Source organism: Nipponia nippon, unplaced genomic scaffold (genome assembly GCF_047370975.1).
Source record: "Nipponia nippon isolate SJK-2023a ecotype South Korea unplaced genomic scaffold, ASM4737097v1 scaffold_7, whole genome shotgun sequence".
Taxonomy (NCBI): domain Eukaryota; kingdom Metazoa; phylum Chordata; class Aves; order Pelecaniformes; family Threskiornithidae; genus Nipponia; species Nipponia nippon.
The window spans coordinates 29,825,754-29,847,108 of record NW_028262391.1 but is presented as its reverse complement, the minus strand read 5'-3'; the positions used below and the strand labels follow the sequence as shown (position 1 = coordinate 29,847,108).

Genomic DNA, 21,355 nt, shown 5'->3' with positions numbered 1-21,355 from the left:
AGGGATGGCCAAACCTTTTTGGTGGAAATCCAAGGATCATTTTGTTCAGAGCCGCCACATGGTTTTATTTACGACCCATGCGAATTAGGCAAACGTCTCACTGTTTGTCTCTTTTATTTCATCCTCTCGCGCTTGCTTGTGCACATAGGAATGTGCGCGTGTGTGTTTAGGAACAATTTTGCAGACCGCTTCCTACTGTTGTTGGGACATGGAGCAGGTCCTGGACCCAGTGCAACAGCGGACAGCGATGGGCCCCTGTCCTTATTTCACATCACAGCTCAGTTCACTGGGCAGGTCCTCCTGGGGAGGCAGAAAGGCACCAGGCACTGCCCAAGCCATTCCACCATCTTCTGCCATGCCAGGGTCCCCAGCCCAAGGATGGAGAAAATCCTTGAGGATCATCAACGTCCCTGCCCTCACCAGGAGACCAGCTTCAGCCTTGGGCTTCAGGGCCATCCTCGTTCATTAACAGCATGTGGCTGAAAAGCAGCCTGAGCCCATGGTGCTGGGCTAAGTACTGCCTGGTGCATCCTTTGTGCTCATCGACAAGGGCTTTGGTTCCTCAGCTGCCTGCCTGGAAGTCCCTGGATCCCCCTGCTTCTGGAGGGGACACCCACGGCTCTGTCCTTGGGTCTGGAGATATACCCACCGACTGGCTTTTTGGCCGAGGAAGCGCTCAAAAGCGACTGCATCCCCTTTGGAAAAACCAGCCGCTCTGGGGTCCCCAGTAGGACTTTTTCTCCCTCCCTGGGAGGAGCCGCATGGGCTGCCCGGACCCTCGCAGAGCCAGGGCTGGTGTCGGCAGGAGACTTCCCAAAATCCATCCGCTTGTGTGAGTCCCCCACTTAGGGTGATGGGGCGGCGCTGCCAGCTCCCAAAGCCACGCTTAACTTGACACATGTGTGCAGCCCTGGGAAATGTGATGGCTCTGATTCTCATTTGTGCCGCCTTACCCTGTGCCAACCTGCCGGGAGGCAGGGCCCTGCCAGCAGCCGCGCTCCGCTCCGTGCCAGCCTCCCTTCCAACACACCGACCTCTCTGCCGGACGGGCCCGGGACGCCAGTCCCCACTCCTCCTGCCAGCAGACGTGGCGTGGGGTCCCAGTGAGATGGCTGCTCCCAGCCCGGGCGCTGCCGGGGAGCAGCACGAGGGGCCAAGCCTGTCAGGCGTGATGGGACGGTTTGCACCTCCTGCATCCCTTGCAGTCGCTGCCGGTGGCTGCCATTCGGGATCCCCGGGTTTGGGTGGTGGCTGTGCCGCTGGGCACCGTCCCCAGCACAGGGATGAGGAGGGATGGGGAGCCAGGGGTGCCTCACCTCTGCAGCTCTTTCTGGAGAGAGGTTAAGTTCTGCTTAAGCTCTGCTTAAGCATGATCCCGGTAGAGCCCTAATTTGGGGGATGCCCAAAGAGTGGCTTTATGGGGAGGGGGAGCTCCGCACAGCCCTACTTGGTGCAGAGCATCCCCAGGCATGTGCGCAGCTGCCCTCTGGGCTGTTTGACTTGGAGACGGAGTCACCAACAGCATTCGGGTGTCTCTGGGCTCCAGTAGCAGCTTGTCTCAGGATTTGGGACTGAGGTGCAGGGTGCTCCGCTCCACCACGTGCCCGTACCCCATGGGCTTTACCCTCCTGGTCCCGGCATGGTGGGTTTCAGGCTGTCGAGGGGTGTGGACAGACTGGCAGCGAGGCACATCCCTGGGTCCGGGTCCGGCTGTTCCTTGCTGACGAAACCCCCGGTTTGCGACACAATTTTTTGGTGTTTCGTCCTGGCCATTCGCTTTCTGTTCCGGCGCTTGCCTTGCGGGAAGGCTTTGGGGATGGGGGGGTGGGAGCTCATTTCAATTGTTCGGGGAATGGAAGTAACTTGTTTTGCAGCTGCAGAAACCCAGCGGAGCTTGGTGCGTGCAGGGAGTTTTTCCACTGCTGTCTCTCCCGTTTGAACAGTGTAACCTCGAGGGTTTCCGAACCAACGCGCGGCACGCTGCCACCCTCCTCGCAGCAGGGCCGGGTCTGGTGGCTGGCCTTTGGGCTGGAGCCTTGCCCGGGGTACTGGCTGTGCATCCCCTGCCCAAGGCCATTTGGGGGGAGAAATATGCACCTTCTGGGTTCTGTGGGTTTTTTGGTCAGGGTGGAGTGGACCTGAGGGGACAGAGGATCCCCCCAGTACAGGCTGGGATTGTGCTGCCAAAAGCCCAAGGCTTTGAGGGGTAGGAAGGTTCCCACCTTGGTCCCTCTGGGCAGAGGCGAATCTCCCACCTATTCCCACGTGACCCTGCAAAAATGAATCACCAAAAATGAAAGGAAGCAAAGAAAAAAAAAAATTAAAAAATCCCTCCCCAAAGCCGCCTTCCAGAGGGTTGGGCAAAAGATAAAAGCCTCCAAGGAGCTGGGACTCCTCCTCTCCCACCACCGACTCCTCATTTAAATGTCTGCGCGCAGGCTGCAGCCGGCACTGCCTCCGCAGCCGCCCCAGGGGAGCCCCCGCCGGCCCCCCACCCACCACCCCTGCCGTGCCCCCGGGGGCGATGCCCACGCAAGGGGACGGTAGAGCTGGGGCTTAGCACCCCAGAAGCAGCTCGGCGTGGCACGTCCCAGAGGAGGACAGACCCACGGCAGGGTGCTCCGGGTGGTCGCACTGGCAGACTATGCAAGAGCCCCCAGGGGGGCTGAGCCAAGCGGCGCCTGCCCAAGTGCAGAGGAGTGGACAGCAGGGGGGTCCCAGTGGATGGACTCCCTGAGGCCAGCCCCCCGATGTCGGCTCCACTGCTGCTCTGGGTCATCCTCCTCCACTGGGCCACCAGCAGGGGCTTCGTCCGGGGGGGCAGGACCTGGCAGCACTGCACAGGTAGGAGCAAGGCCTGGCGGGTGGGCTGCGCCAGGAGGGAGGTGTCAAGACAGGTGTTGGCCATGCTGGGAAACGTGCTGGGACCCGTGTGATGTTTCCCGTGCTGCCAGGGCAGACCCCAGAAAGCGTGCTCTGTTCTGGGGGGGCACGTGGCCGCTGCAGGGTGCCTTGCATGGGGCAGCCTCTCCCTGGCAGCCCAGACCCAGGGTTTCGGTGCCTGGGTGCCAGTGGACCGAGTGTCGGGGTGACAGCATGGCGTGATGCCTCGGGTGCTGCAGCTGCCAGCACCCCACCTGCACCCATGGGCAGCGGGTAGTGGGGTCATCCCTGTGCCTGCAGCCCCTGGCATGGCACAGGACCGGGGAGCAACCAGCCCTTGTCGGTACCGTGGGGAGAGCTGTGTGCCCATCCCTGCGGCACGAACATTGTCCCAAGGTCTGCTGACCCTGGGGACCAACGTGTGGGGAGGGGAAGGGCTGGAAGGAGAAGTAGAGGAGAGCCATGAAGTCCCCCTGGAAAGTCCCTCCAGCCCCAGAATCTCCAGGCCTCCCTGTGCTCTGCCAGGCACAACCCACGCCCTCCCACCGGCAAAGCCTCCCGGAAAGTTTCCGTCCCGCTGCCCCCAGCCAAGGAGCTGGCAGCTCCGACAGCATTTCCCACAGGGAAGTGCCGAGAGCAGCCTGAGCGAAAGAGGGTCCCCGTCCCCTGGCTCTGCCTTCCTGTCCCCGTGCCACATGGTCCCTGCATGGGCAGGGAAACTTCAGCCCAGTTTTAGGGGCTGCTTGGGCCCAGGCTCCATGTGTTTGGGACTTGTCTCGGTTTGATGGCGCCTGTATTTACATTTTATTACAGCCTGTCTGGCAGTGAGAAGGAAAGCTGGGAGAGATTGGAGAGTTTCTGCCCACCATCTCCTCCTCCAGGTCCTCCAGTCTCTCTGGGGATGTCCCCGCTGTCCCCAAGCAGCCTCGGCTGGACAGGTCCTGGTGGTGTCGAGGCCCCAGCATCAGCACATTTAACTGCCCCCATGTTCTTCCCGCCAGCGCCTGGCCCCAGCTCCCGGCGCAGCCCTGATGCCGTCCAGCTGCGGGCAGCCACCCTGCTGAGCAGGCCACTGCCGGGCATGTGTGCTGCCCGACCTGGGCTGAAACAGCCCGGCTGCTCTCCCAGCCATTAACCACTGGCTCCGCTCTGATTGTTAGCGGCGACTGATGTGGGAGGCAAATTGGCATGCACATCTTCGGGTGTAGGGATCTGGTTTTGGTTTTAGGACTTGGTCCCTTCCTGGCCCACAGCCTCGGGCACAGCCTCCGGCCCCAGCTGAGCTGTGCCCTGGCTCATCCCAGCTGCCCTCGGGGCAGTCGGCTTCTAAACCCCTCTGCAAATACAAACCTGACTTCAGCTTGTGCTTTTTGCTGAGAAAAACAGGAACTGGTCATTCCCCAAGTCGTGCATTTCTGAAATAAGTCATTTCAGTTAAACTTCCCCCACCAAGGCTTTGCTTTAGGAGCAGCTTAAACCAGCAGAGGGGTGGGCAGGGGCGATGCAGAGGTGGCAGCATGGGAAGGATCTCGCCGGTCTCCCTGCTCCGGGCTGGATGGAGCCACATGAGCAGATTCCTCTTTGCTCTGTCCATCTGGGTTTAGGCTGGCTGGGGGTGCCCAGGGGGAAACACTTCCCCTCTCCAGCTGGTTTGGATTCAGACACATGCCAGTCCAGCCTTGCTCACAGCTCCCTCCCTCCTAGCTCTCCCGCTGTGCCACAGCAGCCGAGGTTTATTAGTACAAATAGGAACTAAAAGCCTGATCTCACTGGGGATGGGACAGAGCGAGGGATTTTTTAGTCTAGCCAAGTGCTGCTTCATCCTCTGCGCATCATCACCAAGTGCCTCTGCCCTTTGCTACAGACGCCACAATCCTGCCAGGGAAGCATTCAAAAATAAAAGCGGTGAGGGTGCCATGGCAAGGAAGGTCAGAGAAGCACCCACCACAGGTACAGCCCTTCCCGCAACTGCTGGCACAGGGCTTGCCGAGACATTGGACCAACAGCGTCAGGGGCACTGTTACACGGGGATGGCTTTGCAGTGCCAGTGCGCAGTGCTGTTCACCTGGGCAATGCCCTGGGGCTGAGCATGTTGTTTTCTCCTCTGGGGAGAGGATAATTATTTAATGAGCAATTTTGGTGCCTGCCAGGGGAGTATGTGCATGTGTGCAATTAGGGCTGGGTTGGGAGAGCCTGGACCAGGACTGGAGCAGGGAGCACCGTGGCCCACCGCCCTGGGGACGGGGATGGGTGGCCACCCTGAGAGCGAGCCTGCGGGCGCCGGACCCCTGTCTGCCCACCTGTCTCTGGTTGCGGTTGCTGGTGCCAGTGGATCCCGAGGAAGCTGGTGGCAGCCTGCGGCTGCTTGGCCAGCAGGTCCTGGTCCCCGGTCAGCATTTGGAGCTGCATCATTGGGACAGGTGAGCCTGCACACTTGGTATTCCTACTGTGGGGATGGAGATGTCAGCTTTGGTGCCTGGAGGGCAAACCTTCCCTGTGTCCCTGAAGCAGGGGATCGGCACAGAACCCAGGCAGAGGACAGCAGGCTACTGGGGCACGCTGGGCCCCCCTGCTGCCGTGGAGCACTCCGGCCAGCACTGGAGATGGGCTGGTTGCCTTGAGCAAGCCAGGCAGCAGAGCACCCCACAGCGAGGCGGGGACCCCATCCCACAGCAGGACAGGGTGGGATGGCTACCACCGCCATGACGTGCTCTGCTATCTCTCGGCACAGACCTGCGCCCACTGGACATCCTCTCGGAGGTGGTCCCCGCCGACAGGCTGGCCCGTGGCATGAGGGTGTTTCAAGTGCAGGGGGTGCGCGGCTTCCAGCTCGCCGCCTCGCGGCCCCGTGCCCTGGGCTTCCCTGCCTCCCGGCTCTTCATCCACTGCGACCGCTTCCCTGAGGAGTTCTCCATCATTGTCACGCTGAGGGTCCTCAGCGTCCCCGCCAAGGTAAGTGCTGCCGGCCGGGCATGGAGCGGGCACAGCCTGGCCGTGCAGCTTGCGGCATGCAGATTGGAGTCCGTGCCCTCCTGCAGAGAAACGAGTATGTCTTCACGCTGATGGCAGAGGAGAGCCCCAGCGTGCTGGTGGGGCTGCGCTATGCCCCCGACAAGCTCCACTTCCTCTTCTGGAGCCAAGAGCACACCGGCGGCTGGCAGACCCGCGTCACCTTCCCCAACGTCTCCCTCTCTGACAACCAGTGGCACACGCTCGTCCTGGCCGTCTCCGGCCAGTCCTTCTCCTTGACGGTAGACTGCAGCATCCCCAAGGACGTGTAGGTTGGGGGCGGTGGTGTGGCACTCAGGAGGGCTGCACAGAGGCGCCAGTTCCCTGGAAGGGTGACGCTCCTCCACAAGCATCTCCTCCAACTCCTGCCTCTTCTCTGTCCATCTGCAGGGTGGTGGAGACGCCATTTCCAGCCTCTCTGTCGGTGAAGAGAGCCAGCTTCTACCTGGGCAACAGGAGGAGAAGAAAAGGCCTGTTCACGGTAGGTGTCCCACGGTGTGGGACTGCTCAGGGGTGCTCGTGGCTGGCCGTGGAGCGACCTGCAGCCCCCTCTCAGCCCCCTACGCTGGCAGGGCTTGGGCCATGGTGCAGGCAGCAGAAGTGGCCATGGGTCCTGCTGCTGGACTCATCCACATCCGTCTGTGGGCTTGCAAGGGGCAGTGCTGCAACTGGCACTTTGTGGGACAAATGTGTTTTTAAGAGGATGTCAGCGGTGCTGTGGCAGAAAGACAGTTGATGGCACAGTCTTGTTGATATAAAAGTTAGGGCAGTGCCTGATCCTGACCAGTAGTGAAAAGCGGAGGCAGTGAAAGCCATCTGCAGCTAATGGGCCCTTTGCCAATGCTCCCAATGCTCCAGCTGTTAAATTGCCCGGGATGGAGATTTTGGCAGGCTGGGCATGTAACGAGGATCTGATAAATGTGTGTGAATCCCGTGGAGGCTTCCATAGACTGGGAGGGAGGGCAATGAACAAGAGTTGGGAGGGAAATGCAGACCATGAATCACCTGCAATTTCCAGGTCTTGCTGGACTTGCTCTCCATCCTACTGCTCCTGCTTTCCCAGGGCTTGCTGAGACAGCTTGTCCTGCTGCCAGGAGCCGATGCCACCCCTCGGATATGCACCACCATGAACTTTAAAGTAGCGACACTCTCTGTCCCTGCTGTCCTCCAAGATCTCCCTGTGAAGCCAGCGAGCAACGAGGTGCTAAAATACCCCTACGGTTAGTAACTCCCCACAGCACAGGCTCAGTTGGCTGCCTTCTGTGTTTGTTGAGGAAGGCTTTTTGCATGGGGCTGGGCACAGAGCAGGAGCAGAGGGGAAGAGGGTGTCCCCAGCACCCTTTGTTTCTCAGCGTGTGTGGGGTGGGATCCCTGTCCAAAACCCCCAGGAGAGCCAGGGTGCCTCTGCCTGGGTCCCTTGGCAGCACTGGGCTCATGCCAGTAGCCCCACGGGTGCTAGCCCCCAGGGTTTTCTCAGCTGGTGGCTTCCCAGCTCGGTGCCAGGATGCCGTTTCCCCCATACCCTGGTGCCCGTCATCAGGATTGGACCGGGACATCCAGCCCTCCCTGTGTGCACGGGGATGAGACTCACTGCTACTCCGTCATGTGCGCTAAGAGGCACCTGCCTTGCTCCTTTCCGTGCCCAGAGACCGACACGAAGGTGACCCTGGGGTCCCGTCCACCCTGCACCAAGCAGGAGAAGGCGCAGTTCTGGTTCAACGCCTCCCAGCGAGGGCTGTACCTCTGCAATGGCAGCGCCTGGATTTCCATGCTGGAAGGTACTGGTGTGCAATGTGCTCTCGGGGATGGAGGGAAGATCTTGCAGCAGAGGAGGAACAGACATTTGCCCCTGACAGCACTCTGGAGTGAGAACCAAGTCAGGCAACACTGGAATGAGGGGTCTGGGGTGTCCCCCTGCCTCTTCTCTGCTTGGCTGGGCTTTGCTTTGTTCTTGGTGCCCACATCGACATTTCCAGTGCAACTCTGGATTCAAGCACCCCTGTGAGCCAGCTCCCTGATCATTCACACAGTGCCTTTGTTGTCCATCCACCTTATCCATGTTGTCTGTCCCTCCTGGGGCTTCTCTGGTTAGGCACAAGCTCCTGGTCTGTCTGAGCGGAACAGCTCACCCCAAGGAGAGCCATGCCTGGGGTGCTGGCATGCTCCCTGTGCGGGATCCCAACGGCGCAGGTGCTCCCAGTGCCAAAGCGCTTGCGAGGTGGACAAGAAGGAGCAGAAAGGCTCATCAGCTGCCAGAGATACCCGAGGGAGCGATGGGAGGGTGGCAGAGGCAGGTTCCCATGTCGTCCCAGCTCTGGTGGCCTTTGTGCAGAAAATAGTGGGGCAACATTGGAGCAACAAACTGGCAAAGCAACCAGAGCCTGAAGGGATGGATGTTATTCAATAATGAAATGGATGTCGTCCACTGGCACTCTCCCGCTCGCTCCAGGCAGTCTGCCCAGGATCCCTGGTGAGAACATGGAGGATGAGGCATGCCCACAACCAAGCCGTCCTTCCCACCTCTCCTGGGGCTTTTCTTATGCTGGTGCCCATGTGGTGTGTTTGGATGAGCCATTTGCTCCCCACAGGAGCTGGCAGTGGCTGGACTCCTCATCCTTCCCTGCCTCTGGAAGACATGAGGATTGGCACCATCTCCTTGTTTTCCCAAGGAGACCTCATGCTGGGATCTTGCTGACCTGTGCCCCTTGGTGCCACGAACACTAGTCCTTCTTGTAGCCCTTCTCCTGCCATTTGTCCCTTCCAGTGCCCACCCATTTGCCATTGGGACCAGTCTTAGCCCTTCTGTTCTAATTTCTGGCATTAATTCTGTCTAAGTCTTCTCTAGCTTCTTCCAGAGCTCATGCTGACTCCAGCCAGAGAAAACATCTGGTGCAGGGCTGCTGCAGGTGGGTACGGGTTAACCCGGCTGGTCTCAGCAGCCCAGGCCCTTTCGCTGTAGGTCTCCTTCTCTCCTCTTCATTCTCTTTAGGATAAATAAATCAACCCACTTCATTAGAAGCAATCAAATTCCATGTCATGTCATTCTTCCCCCCCCTCCCAGAGGAGACTGCCCGTCAGAGCATTTTGCAGCCCTGCCCTCTGCCGGAGAAGAGCAGGGGTGGATGGGACTGGATTTGCTGCCCAACGAGATGGAGTCAGGCCTTTTACCACCCCCTCGGGTTTTGGCCCTTCACTACCAGCAACACCACAACCTTCATTTTTCCCCCATAAAGCTCCATACAGCAGCAAGCACCACTGAGCCAGCTCTGCTATGCAATGTGGGGCACCTCTCCAGGCAGAGTAGTCTCGTTTTAACCTCACCCCTCTTTTTTTGTGGTCTCCTAGTCAAACAAAGGCTGGACTATGTGGAGGAGTACCAGAACCTGGTGACCAACTCTGAGACGATGGGAGTTGAGGTCTTCACCATCCCAAAGGTGGGACTGTTCGCAGCCACTGCCAACCGGTACACCCCCCCGGGATCAGCCATCTATAAGTGGACTGATGGGAAGTTTGTGCCCTACCAGAACATCCCCACCTACCAAGCTCAGTCCTGGAAGTATTTCACCATAGGAAAGAAGGTAAGTCTGCCTGGAAGGTTATTTCAGTGCCTTCATATTTCAGTATATTAAACTGCAATTTCCCAACACTGGCTTCTCCTCTGAAGCCCTGAGTCTCTGGCATGGTTTAGGGGGTGAATCTTTCTCTCTTCTGTTTTTGATGGGGTCACATAGTTACATGTATTCAGCCAGTAAGGGTCTGTCCTAGGGACTGTCAGCTGATCTGTGCACTACCCTCTGTGTTTTACTATTTTTGCCAAGACACCAGTACATCCGCCCAGGCCATTTTCCGCAACTGATGCTCACAGCGTAGGTAATTGAGTGTTGGGAGCACTCAGATCTCTTCCCCAGGGATCTCCAGGGTGTCTGCAAAGTCAGCCTCCAAAGCCAGCTGTTGGAGCTGGATCCTCCCATGTGCTGGGGTTAATTTCTAGCAGGCTCTGCCTGTCCCTGCCTCAGATGTAGTGAGTGCTGGTGTCAAAATGTCCTTCACGTGTGGATGTGCATCGTGCAGAGCTGCGGTCCAGCCTGGTCTGGGTGTGCTCATATTGCAACCTCCACCCTGGCACAAAGGCTGACCCCCCTAGGAAGCGGGTTTTGCTGCGGTTCCCATCTGACACTGTGAAGCGAGGCAGGGGTCACCCCAGGCGGTGGCTGTGGCATTGCTCTCGGGGACACACAGCTCCTGACATGGGAGCACAGAGAGCAAAGCCTTCTCTGAGCTCTGACTGTGGCAGGTGTCCTGCCATGCATAAGGTCCCGCTCTGGTCTCAGAGATCTGCCACAGTCTTAGAGAGCCATCAGAGCCCATGGCTCCCTCCCGAGACCCACTGAGTCCAACCTTCTGCATTTTTAAGCCCTCTTGCTTTTAAATCATTCCAGGACTTTGGAGCCATCTCTCCTCTCCTAGGCAATCTGCCATGGGACTTCTGCAGAGTATCTGCCTGGTTCCTCTCCCTGGGGAGCTCCACTTTGCGAGGAGCCCTGGGCAAGCCAAACAAACATCTGCTGGGAGACAGCTCTGTGCAGAGCTCCCAGGGGAACTGGGATCGTTCCCCCTCTGGCATGACCCGTTCTGTCTTTGTCACCAGACGGCGTGCAGGGTGGCTGCATCGCGAGCCACATGCTCCAAGGTACAGAGGGATGGGCAGAAGTCCTGCCTCCAGGCTTGGTGGCACCAGCAGCCCTGCTGTTTGGATAGAAATGGGCCACGTCCCCCGTTACCTGCCTGACTGTGGAGTTCTGCAGAAAACCTGGTCAGGCCCTGAGAATGCAGCTGTGTTGCAAAGCTGACTTTGGGCTCAGAACATGCCTGCCATCCCCAGTGCAGCACCTGCTCTGCAAAGCTCCAGCTGCACCCTCACAAGCAGGAGACAGGAGCATCCTTGGCTGGGTTTATCTGCTGATGGGAACCACCTTGAGACTCCCCAGTGTTAGTCTGGACCCACAACACCCCCTTGCAGCGATGGCTGTGGGGGCAGAGAAGACCACCAGGCTGAGGCGTCCGAAGTCCCTGTGGTTCCCGCACAGCAAAGCACCCATGTTGGTGCTCACCAAGGCTCATATGCTCTGGGTTTGCCTTCGGGTCTTCATTGAGAAAAACTTACTCAGGCTTCCTAGGCAGGGCGGCCTCTCCTGCACACCTTGGGGCAGGTTTTCTAGTTGGGGCTAGCCTTGGTGCTCCAGAACGGCTGGGGACAGAGGCAGGCACCCTGCGTGCAACTGCGCCTGCTTGGCGCATTTCTGTGTGGAGATGATGACCAGATCAGTGTTGCACCAGCAGCAGTACAGATCTCTCCAGTTAGCCCAGGTTCCTCTCACACACTGCAGGTGGGATGCACGTCTGTAGGTGTCAGCACCTCATTACTGCACCAGGACCTGCTGATGCTCTACTGGGATGGGGTGAAGAGCTCCAGACAGCAGCGTTGGGGTGTCCTGGTGGCTCCTGTCAATGGAGAGCAAGGGACTGCGGGCTCCTGAGTTGAGGGGTTGGATCCAGGCCTTTCTCTTCCCTCTGAAGCTGTGTTTCTGGAGATGGCTGAAGGGACTCCTTGGACTGGGGCTCACAGGGAAAGCTGCCCAACACTGGGGATGCACCTTTGCTGGAGGGATGTGTGGACCCACCACAGGCTGCCGCTGAGGGGGAGAAGTCTCCATCCTTGGGGCTGGCTGAGCCTCGGCTGGACAAAGCCCCAGGCTGGTGCTGGCAGGGTCCTGTCCTGGGCAGGAGGCAGAAGACCACCCCCACTGACTGTTTTCTGCTTGTGGGCTGTGTCCCTGTGCTGCTTTGTGGCCCAAACTGGGCCATAACCTCTGCTGCTCCATACAAAACACACGAGTGGTGGAGCTGGCAAGCCACACCGCGTGCTCCTGTGAGCCTGGAGACGCTCCCAGCCCTGCACAAGGTCATCTCTGCTGCTGCACACTTGTCCCCAACCCTTGCAGGGGGGTTTTCTTGGTCAGGAAAATGTTTTGTCTCAGGGAATCATTATCATCATTATTGTTATATCTGCGATTTTTCTTCTGAACAACCTTTCCTTACGGGGAAGGTTTGGTAGCTTGGGCCCCCCTCCCTCCCCAGCCTGTTTTTCCAGCACAGCCGTGCTCCCCGTCCCCAGGGCTGGTGAGGCGCGAGCAGCCGTGGCATGGCTCTCCCTCCGCTTCCTCCGAGGCTGTGTCTGTGAGTCTCATCACTGCCCTGGCTCTGTGGGCAGTGGGCGCTGCTGCTGCCGTGCACAAAGACGCCCACGAGCCACCGGGTCCCCGTCCCTGCTTCGGGTGTGTTGTGCTGCTTGGGGGCTGCTTGGGGACCCCTGCCAGCCAGGGTTGCCATGCCCCACACCGGCCCCACATCCCATGGACGCCTGCCCTCACTTGTCCCATCTTCACCCTGCCCGTGCTTGTCCATGCTTCTTTGAGAGGAGAAAACCAAGATGTCCTTGCTTGTTATTTTTCAGATCTTCCTCGCAGTGGCTAATTTTGAGCAGAATGACAGCGGTCAGGAGTTCTCTGTAATATACAAGTGGAGTCGCAGGAAAAAGAAATTCATCACATACCAGAGGATCACCACGCACAGCGCTAGGGACTGGGAGGCATTTGTCATTGAGGGGGAGGCTTTCCTCGCAGTGGTCAACCACAGAGAAGGTATCCAGCCCTTATATTCCCTACCAGCCCGGCTCAGGCGGATCAGACAGCCCTGGGGTGATGCCGGGGACCATGGCACCCCACCGCAGGCACCCTGCTTGAGAGCATCCTCCCGTTGCCGTGGAAACACTGCAGCTCCCTGAGCATCCTCTGCCAGCGCGCAGGGCAAAGCTGGGGAGTCAGTGCACGCAGTTCAGAGCGCGGTGTCCCTCAGGAAGCCCGAACCCTTGCAGACCCTCTCATTTTAGGAGAGAAAAGCACTCAGGAAAGTGGCTGACATGGTTCCCCTCTAGGTTTTTGACTGTGGAGGACAAGGACAGGAGTGGGGATGGTGTCTTTGCTGAATCTCTCTGCTTCTTTTCATTTGTTTCCCCAATACAACATAACATGGTGGGGTGGTGAGGGCAGCTGCATGGGTTTGCAGGGGCTGAGCCTTTTGAGAAGCCAAAGCTTTGGCCTTGTGGGCACACAGGAAAACCAAGGGAAGCCGAGTAAGAGCCTGCTGACATCCCTCCCTCCCTGGGCACCCTGTAGACGTGATCCAGCCTTGTTCCCCTCACAGGCCATGAGTTGTTCTGGGTTGGGGCATGCACCCCTCAGCACAGGAGATTAATGGGTCGATACCACAGCCCTGTCTCTCCTGGATGCTCCCAGCCAGGTTTGGACACCAGGCCAGTGGGCTCCTTCCCTGCCGTCAGGGCTGGCCCCTGGGGCATCGGCTCCTCTGGCACCAGGCTCAAAGCTGGTGGCAGGTTGCTTGGGAACCAGCTGCCTGTGAGCTGGGCTAGAAACTCCAGATGTCACCTGTTGGATCCCACCACGGCAGTTTAGATGAGACCTACTCCCATGGCAGTGGCAGCAGAAAGGTCCCTTTAGCAGCCATGCAAGGGTTAAGACCATCATGACCAAGCCAAACTGGGAATGTTCCCCTTAGTGGGTGGTAGAGGATCAGTCCCAGAGGAGCTGCCACTTACCCGTGTGGCCATTTCCCACACACCCTATTCTCCCTGCATCCATTCTTGCCAAAGTCTCTTCCGTTGCAATGAGGATTGCCCGTAAACCCATTAACTCATGGTTCTGCTGCTGCTCAGCCACCAGAAACACCAGCAGGGCCAAGCCAAGTACAGCAATGCTTAGCGCAGGGTGGAAAGGAGCTGGTGGTGCTCCCCCCCCTGCCCCGTCCTGATGAAGAATGGCTCTGGCTGGAGGGGATGTGCCAGGCTGAAGGTGCAGAAAGGTTTTTAGCTTTAAAGCCAGCTGTGTCCCATATGGACATGACGTCAAGATGCTTGACTAGAGCCCAGGAGCTGGATGGAGTATGTGCTTTGGTGCTGGTGGGCTCAGCCCAAGTGCTCAGTGTGGGGCAGGCTGCGGGCTGTGGCATTTCCCTCGCTCTTTCTGGAGTTTGTGCCATCAGGGGGTTCGGCACATGGAGGTCCCTGGCCAGCTCCAGCGCTCAGAAGCTGAGCAGGGGGACTTAGCAAAGGAGCGCTGAAAAACATCAGTGCAGTGCTGTTCCAGCTGTGGCACCCTCCCAGATGTGCAAGCTTGTGTGCGAAGGGTGACGGCAGCCCGTGGTGTCGGCAGCTTAGGGACTCAGCTGGGACTGGCCCCACTACACATGGCTGCCCTGTGGGACAGCCAGCAGAGCTTGGCTGCCCCGGGACACTGGCATGGTACCTCTGGTGGGCTGCTCGTGTGGGGAGACAGCACCTTCCCATTCCTCCTCTGCCAGGGGCTGCTGCAAAGCTGCCACTGCACACTCAGGAACAAGCTGCCAGCATGTTTGATGGGGATGGAGGCTCTAGGTAGGGATGGAGGCTCTAGAGTCTCTTTGGCTACTTCTTGGAGAGCAATAGGTCACTAGCAAACAATCTTGCAGTCTGCTGGCAAATATTTGCATAGCTGAACCTGTTTTTGGGTCTTGTTTCTTACTCGAGCCAGGTATTCCTTTTCCTCACAGTGCATGTCTATCTGTCTCCCCCAGGGAATAACCACAACATAGACAGCGTGATATACAGGTGGAACCCCAGGACAGGGTTGTTTGAAACCAACCAGACCATCCCTACCTCTGGAGCCTATGACTGGGAGTTCTTCACCATCGGGCCATATTCCTTCCTGGCTGTGGCTAACACATTCAATGGTACATCCACTAAGATCTACTCGCACATCTACATCTGGCTCAGTGGCTCTTTCCAGCTCTTCCAGTCTATCCTGGTAAGGCTTGGCCACTGATCAAACTCAGTGCCCCCTCTGGGTTTAGACAAGCCAGGGAATAATTACAGAGGTAGATGCTCTTCAGTCCTCTGGAAAGGTAGTGATAGTTTCCCACTGATTCTCCCATAGGGACTGATGGAGCGAGGTTTATTTTTTTCTTTGGAGGGTTTTAGGAGTAGGTAACTTCCCTGCTGCCCCTCCAGCACGTCCCCCTACACCTTGCAGCATCCTTGGCTTTCAAAGACTTGTCCACATCCAGCTTCTTTTGTGTCTTCCTTCTCCACAGACCTTTGGTGCTGCTGATTGGGAGGTCTTTCGTATTGGGGACAGAGTCTTCCTGGCTGTTGCAAACAGCCACAGCTATGAGAGCGGGATGCCAGCACCCTCTAACTTCTACGCCATTAACTCCTCCATCTATGAGCTGAACATCACTGCCCAGATGTTTATCAAATTCCAGGACCTCCTCACCTACAGGTACCTATGCAAAGAGTCAGGGTGCTCCTCAGACCACGTCCTTCCCCTGAGCAACCTGGAAGTCTCCTGATGGGATCATGCATGCTGCATGCTGCCAGGGGCCAAGACTGGTGGGGAGGGCAATGGGTGACAGGTCCTTGGCACCAAATCCCCGTGGGAGCTAGGAGAAGGCCCTGGATTTGGGAACAAGGGCAGATTTCCTTTCAGGAACAGCCTGGGAAGAGCAGGGTTTTCTATGTATCATCAGGGTGGCAGAGACTGGTGTGGGGTGGGCTCAGCCCTGCAGACATGCAGCCCCTTCCTCAGCTGGCCACAGAGGGACCACCTCACCTGTCCCTCTGCTTGCTTCATCCCCAGTGCCCTGGACTGGGAGTTCTTCTCTGTGGGAGACGACTCTTTTCTGGTGGTAGCAAACTCCTTCGATGGCTTCACCTTCTCCGTTAACAGTATCATCTACAGGTACTGCTGTGGGAGGATGGCAGGGTTGGGTGGTTGTTCCCAGCAGGGACAACCCTGCCGGGAGCCCAGCACAGGGGCAACCTCTGCGGGTGCTGGTGCATCTGCCCAGGGAGGACAGATAGGACTGCTCCCTGTTTCTGGAGAGGTTTCTGGGTAGGAATGAGAAGTCCCAGTGAGGGACATCCCGCCCTGAACCACAGCGTGGCGGGGGGGAGATGCCAGCCCCACGGCTCAGTTTTCCTGCCCCCTTTCAGGTGCCCAGCTTGTGCACCAAGAGCTAACTGCCCTCCCCGTGCAGGTGGCAAGGCTATGAAGGCTTCGTAGCGGCTCACCACCTCCCCACTGTTGGCTGTAGAGACTGGGAGGCATTTCACACCACCGAGGGCTCCTACCTCCTCTACTCTAGTGCCAAGGAGCCACTTTCAAAGGTGCTCAAGCTGAAAACCACCTGAGGTGGCTGAGACACGCTCAGCTCATTGCCAGGATTGGGGCGAGCTGGGCATCAAGGTGAAGATGGACCACAGAGCCCAGGAACGGCTGCAGCATCGGCCCTGCAGCTGGCTGGTTGTGTGCTCTGCAGGAGGGGGAGGAGGAGGAGGGGAGCTCCAGGGCTCCCTGCAGCCTTGTCCAGGGGCTGGCAAAGGGGCTATGACCCTGCTTTGGTGCTGTTTCTTCTGGGCAAGCTCTCCTGCCACGTTCCAGAGCCACATCCTACCCAGGGTGCCTGGCGCCCAGGTGCTTCCCCGGGCTCGCTGGGACCCCGGCACTTGGCAGTCTCCAGCCAGGAGAGACCCAGAGCTGCCACAGGTTGCAGCCAGAGCTCACACAAAGCCAGGGAAGAGACTGAGCAGAGCACGCACTGCCGGGGCGGATACGCAGCAGTGGGGGAGGAAACAGCATGTGAGAAATTGGGGAAAAAGGTGGCTTCGGGCTTGGGTCTGACCGCCCAGCGCTGGGGTCTGCAATGCTGAAGACCCATCTGGTTCAACATTGCACGCCAAGCTTAGTGTCCATCTTCAGTGGCCTCGCCACCCCATCCCACTGCTGCAGGTGCCTGCCCACCCTCCCATTCCACTGTGGCCGGTTTTGATCGTCCTCGCCAAGTGACGTGTATATTGTACAAATCCATAGATATGTACAAGGACCGATGCTAGTCCTTGCACCCATATGCATGAGGTTAGCAACTCCAGAGCAAACCTGCTGTGCATTGGGACCAATCCAGCTACCATGGGCATGGGAAAGACCCCAAACTACTCCAGGTGAAACTGTGGCCTCTTTTCTTTTCCTTGCCTTTGTCTGGGGAACTCTTGTGCTTAACCAGAGCTCTAATAAACTGTGTGCACCCAGCCTTCATCCCACATGCAAGCTGCGGGTACCCGAGCTGCTCTGCCCATGGCAGGGGCTTCCCTCTATTCAACAAGCCATCCCCAAGTGAGATGGGGCCATGTCCGTGGCCCATGAGGACAAGGTGGCCCTGAGCACAGCGGGGTGCTGGGGTGAGGATGCCTCTCCACCTCCCCCCGCCCGGGACCCTCTGCCTTTCCCAACTGGCCCAGAGCATCACTCAGCCTTCCCCAGCCCTGGGTTTCCCGCTGGGGCTGGGCGACCCACCCTGGTGCTGGGGAGCCCACAGGAGGTGCCAGCCCCCAAGAAGGGGCTGGGGGGGACATGGCCTGTGCCACCCTGGGGTCCAGGCCCAGGAGAGCCGCCGCAGGCAGCCCCTGCAGACCTCCCTCCTCTTCCACCCCAGTCGCAGCTGCAGCTGGCTCTGCCAGGAAGGACCATTTCTTGCTTATGAAACAAGGCAGAACTCAGTTTGCTTCCATCATGCTGAGCCATAAGCAGCATCTCTAATTTGGCCCCGAGGAAAGGCAAGATAAGGCGAGATGTACCAGACGAGATGCAGAGGCACCATTTGGCCAGCTGGCCCCTGCTCGAGGCAGGCTGGGGTGAGGGTAGAGGGGATGCAACCTAATGGGAGTCACACTGATACATTGAATTTAGGCTTGTCTGCTTTGGGAGAGAATGAATTAGGACAAGCGCAACCCCCTTGAGCACCACCGCCCTCCCTGGATGCCCGGCTCCCAGTGCGGTGCAAACCCTGAGGGCTTTTCCTATGTGCGGGGCTTTATTGAGAAATCAAAGATTTGGGAAATCACCCCCAGGTTGCTGGTTGGCAGGCAGAGGCTGCTGAGATGCCGCACGGGGGCTGGGGCCAATGTCCTGCTCTCTGCGATGCCGGTCCCTCACTGGAACCAGGACAGGGTGACCCCACTGCAGAGTGACCCATCCTTCTGCACCCCTGTCTCCAGCAACCTCCGGACCCCACAAGAGCCCCCACCCTCATCTGTCTCCCCCCAGGGGCTTGTTCTCTCCAAACCACGTGGACCGTGAGCATGTGGCTGGGGCTGCTTTCCCTGTGAGCCCAGCTCTAGCAGGGGAGAAGGGGTCTGCATCGGGGGGTTCCTTCCCAGGAACCTGCACTCCATAGACGGGTCTGTGTGGGGTATCCCTGGCGTCCCTCCCCCATGTCGTTTGCTCACACTCAGTCCAGTATCACTGGGGAGGGCAAAGTCAGTGGCACTCATTTGCAGGACCGGAGCAAGCACTGGAAAAAATCCCATAAAGAAGCTTTGAAGCCCACCAGGTTGCCACTGGTTCCCTGCAAAGAAGCTGGGAACAGGGCGCCCCAATCCCGCGCTACAGGGCAGTGCTGGTGGTCTCTGCATGGTTCTGGGTGCTTGGCAGTGACTTCAGGTACTCCACGTGCTTGCAGGTGTCCTCTTGATTGTGCCGGACATAGCAGATCACGTAGACAATGACCATGGCGAACCAGCCAAACATGGTGATGAACATGGCCACGTCCGTGGTCCTCTGACGCACACTGCAAAAGTTGACACCAGCATCCAGGACCTGGAGCAGTGGCTTGCCCACGTACTCCTCACGCGGGGCCGTGTGGCAGGTGATGTCCTGGACGGAGTCGGGGTCCAGCTGTGCCTCCCACAACACCTCCTGCAAGGCACACTCACAGTGCCAGGGGTTGTTGGCCAGCCGGAGCTTGGCATTGAGCGCCAGCAAGGCCTCCTTGGGGATGCTGCGGATGCGGTTGCTGGAGAGGTCAAGGGTACGCAGCCCGGCAGCCACCCCTTTGAAAGCCGCCCTGTCAATCTTCTCAATGGCATTCCTGGAGAGATCGAGTTCCTCCAGGTGGGAAAGGTGCCTGAAGGCATTGCTGGGGATCTTAGTGATGCTGTTGGCATCCAGCTTGAGGAACACCGCGTCTTTGGGGATGTCCTTGGGGATCTCCTCCAAGTGCCGGGAGCTGCAGAGAACGGCCTTCGCCCCTGCCCGCTCCGTGCACTGGCAGCTTGGGGGGCAGGAGCTGCCCCAGGGGACGCACAGCAGGAGGCAAAAGAAAGCCTGTGCGACGCTGGCTGCTGGCGTGGTCGTGAGGGTCATCTTGCACCCAGCCAGCTCGGCATGGCTGCTGGCGATTCCCCGGTGGCTGCAGCAGCTCCTGGGCAGCAGGGTGGCTCCTCGGCGCTCCTGCAGAGCCTCTCCCATTGCTGGAAGAAAGCAGTGGGTGGAGGGGATATGACACGGCATTATTTCCTGGAATGCCGCTTATGCATAATGTGCCCTGCAAAGCGGTGAGAGGCTGGGCTCAGGAGCCCGGAAAAAAGGGCAGAATGGTGCTGGCTACCATCTTTTCCAGGACAGCTTAATTTGGCTTAAGATTATGCCTTGGACATAGAGCTGCAGAGATTAAAACCCCTCCCACCCCCATGTCTGCACATACCACCCAGGCGGGTAAAGGATGCTGCGGGATGGGGGTGTCGAGACGGGCACGGCCCGGGAGCCTCTGCCCCAGCCTGCTGCCAATTGCCACGTGGGATGCAGTGATTTGCTGCTGGAGAACAGCAGCAGTAAATTCCTATCATCTCACCAACCCCAAGTGTTAAAAAAAAATGATGAGTCAGACTCCCCAGATCATCAGACTGGCTTAATCACCACCAGGTTTTTAAATAACAAGGTATGGAGTTCTTTTGCTTTCCCCATCTGGTCCATGAGCTGGTACAAGTCACGTTTCCAAGGGTTTTGCCAAAGCAGCGGGTTTAGAGGTGACTTCATTTTTTTAAAGTAAACAAAGAGTATGGTTTAACCACCTGACTCTGGGAGCTGGAGCTTAAGAGAGGAGCCACTGACTATCACAGTAAAGAGGGTGATCTGGGAACCCCAAGGGCCACCCCAGCCCTGCTAGGGGTGAGGCAGGAGGTGAAGCAGGTGGGCCGCCTTTCCTCTGCTCTTTGGTGCTACTCATGCCTCCCCTACTGCCTTGGTCAGGCTGGGGGGAAGAGATCCCCATGGAGGGGAAATTTGGGGGGTGGAACCCTGGCAGGGAATGAAACTGACCATGGTGATCTCATTAGGACACCAGCTGGGCACCGAGTCTGGTACCAGCATCCTTCTGATGCATCCCCCTGGTAACAGCATCCTTTAAGCACCAGCATCCCTTAAGCACCAGCATCCCTCAGGTATGAGCATCCTCAGGGTACCACCCGAGGGATGCTCATCCCTGAGGGATGCTGCCAGTGGACCTGCCCACGGACCTGCGCAGGGGTGTGGGACTGTGCAGTGGGACTCTTCCAGGGGAGATTAAGTCACGCTGCCTGGGAATCCCTCTGGCCCTACAAATGCTACCGGCCTCTGCCAGCCCAGTCTCTCCGGGGGAAACAAGGAGGCGCTTTGCAATGCTGGTTCCCCACGGCTTGCCTGACCCTGCTCCCGTCCCTGGAAGGGCTCTGAGGAGCCGCAGCCGCCCCGTCCCGCCACCCCGGCCGGACCCCGGTGTGTGCGGGGGCGATGCCCAGCCCCGACCCGTGCTGGGCCGGGGATCCGGACCTTCCCGGGCGAGGGGCTTGGGCAGCCGGGGTCCCGCCGGGCTCCGCGCAGCGGAACCGATCCCCGCCGGCCCCCGCCCCGCCGCCACGGAGTCCCGGGGGTCCCTTACCGGCTCGGCCGGGGGCGGCTCCGCTTCGGTTCGGCTCCGGCTCCGGCTGCGGCCCCGGCGGCGGCAGCGGGCGAAGCTCCGTCCCCACCTGTTGCTGCGGCTGCTCCCGCCGGGGCCTCCGGGCCGGGCGGTCCCCGCCTCGGTGGCACCGGGCGGCGCAGGGGCGGCGCGGGGGGGCCGGGTCGGGGCCGGGGGGCGAGGGTGCCCTGTGGCAGCGCCGTCGGGCCGGGCACAGGGACCGCCGGACCGGGGCGGTGGGGACACCCGGGCAGCAGAGCCGCGGGTGCTGTGGGCGAGCGGCTGCGCGGAGCCCTTTGGTGCTGTAATTGAGCGATGCGGTTAGGTTTCAGCGGTTCTTCTTAGGATGCAGTTGCTGCTCGCCGGTTCGGGCTGCGAGTCTGGAAGCTTTACCCGCTGCGGTAAGGCACGATCGCCCCTTCCCTCCCCAGCCGTGCCCCCGGCCGGGCCCTCCCCGCGCCTGCGCTGGCGGTCGGCGGAGCACGAGCAGACATGGAGCCGGCCAAGAGCGAAGGGAGACGGTGCTGTGGCAGCGCCTTGGCACACAGCTCGCTTTCCAGCAGCTCCTCGCATTGACTCCAAA

General features: G+C 59.1%; 2 protein-coding genes across 10 annotated transcripts; one reads left to right on the top strand and one right to left on the bottom strand.

Moving 5' to 3' along the window:
- The first annotated feature begins 1,849 nt into the window (after positions 1–1,849).
- Positions 1,850–17,076, top strand: TSPEAR (thrombospondin type laminin G domain and EAR repeats). 9 transcript variants are annotated; one of them, XM_009462792.2, is made up of 12 exons: positions 1,850–2,844; positions 5,615–5,835; positions 5,922–6,160; positions 6,283–6,373; positions 6,956–7,112; positions 7,539–7,670; positions 9,238–9,470; positions 12,407–12,593; positions 14,581–14,810; positions 15,097–15,284; positions 15,642–15,743; positions 16,042–17,076. In XM_009462792.2, exons 1-12 carry the CDS (start codon positions 2,751–2,753, stop codon positions 16,193–16,195), a joined length of 2,028 nt encoding a protein of 675 aa, XP_009461067.1. In that variant the 5' UTR covers positions 1,850–2,750; the 3' UTR covers positions 16,196–17,076. The 9 variants fall into 9 exon arrangements, with proteins under 9 accessions (XP_009461067.1, XP_087596970.1, XP_087596967.1 ...); XM_087740844.1 differs by lacking the exon at positions 1,850–2,844 and adding an exon at positions 2,946–5,303; XM_087740841.1 differs by lacking the exon at positions 1,850–2,844 and adding an exon at positions 2,946–5,303 and having other exon boundaries at positions 6,911–7,112.
- Positions 17,077–17,276: 200 nt separating this feature from the next.
- LOC104010686 (leucine-rich repeat-containing protein 3) lies at positions 17,277–21,353 on the bottom strand. The gene is made up of 2 exons (XM_087740846.1): positions 20,755–21,353; positions 17,277–19,309 (listed from the first exon to the last, which is right to left on the bottom strand). Exon 2 carries the CDS (start codon positions 19,305–19,307, stop codon positions 18,444–18,446), a length of 864 nt encoding a protein of 287 aa, XP_087596972.1. The 5' UTR covers positions 19,308–19,309; positions 20,755–21,353; the 3' UTR covers positions 17,277–18,443.
- Positions 21,354–21,355: the final 2 nt, after the last annotated feature.

Coding starts and splice junctions, on each gene's coding strand:
- TSPEAR (XM_009462792.2), top strand. CDS start 2,751: ATGTCGGCTCCACTGCTGCTCTGGGTCATCCTCCTCCACTGGGCCACC. Junction 2,845..5,614: donor GACCTGGCAGCACTGCACAG/GTAGGAGCAAGG, acceptor CTCTCGGCACAG/ACCTGCGCCCACTGGACATC. Junction 9,471..12,406: donor ATTTCACCATAGGAAAGAAG/GTAAGTCTGCCT, acceptor GTTATTTTTCAG/ATCTTCCTCGCAGTGGCTAA.
- LOC104010686 (XM_087740846.1), bottom strand. CDS start 19,307: ATGGGAGAGGCTCTGCAGGAGCGCCGAGGAGCCACCCTGCTGCCCAGG.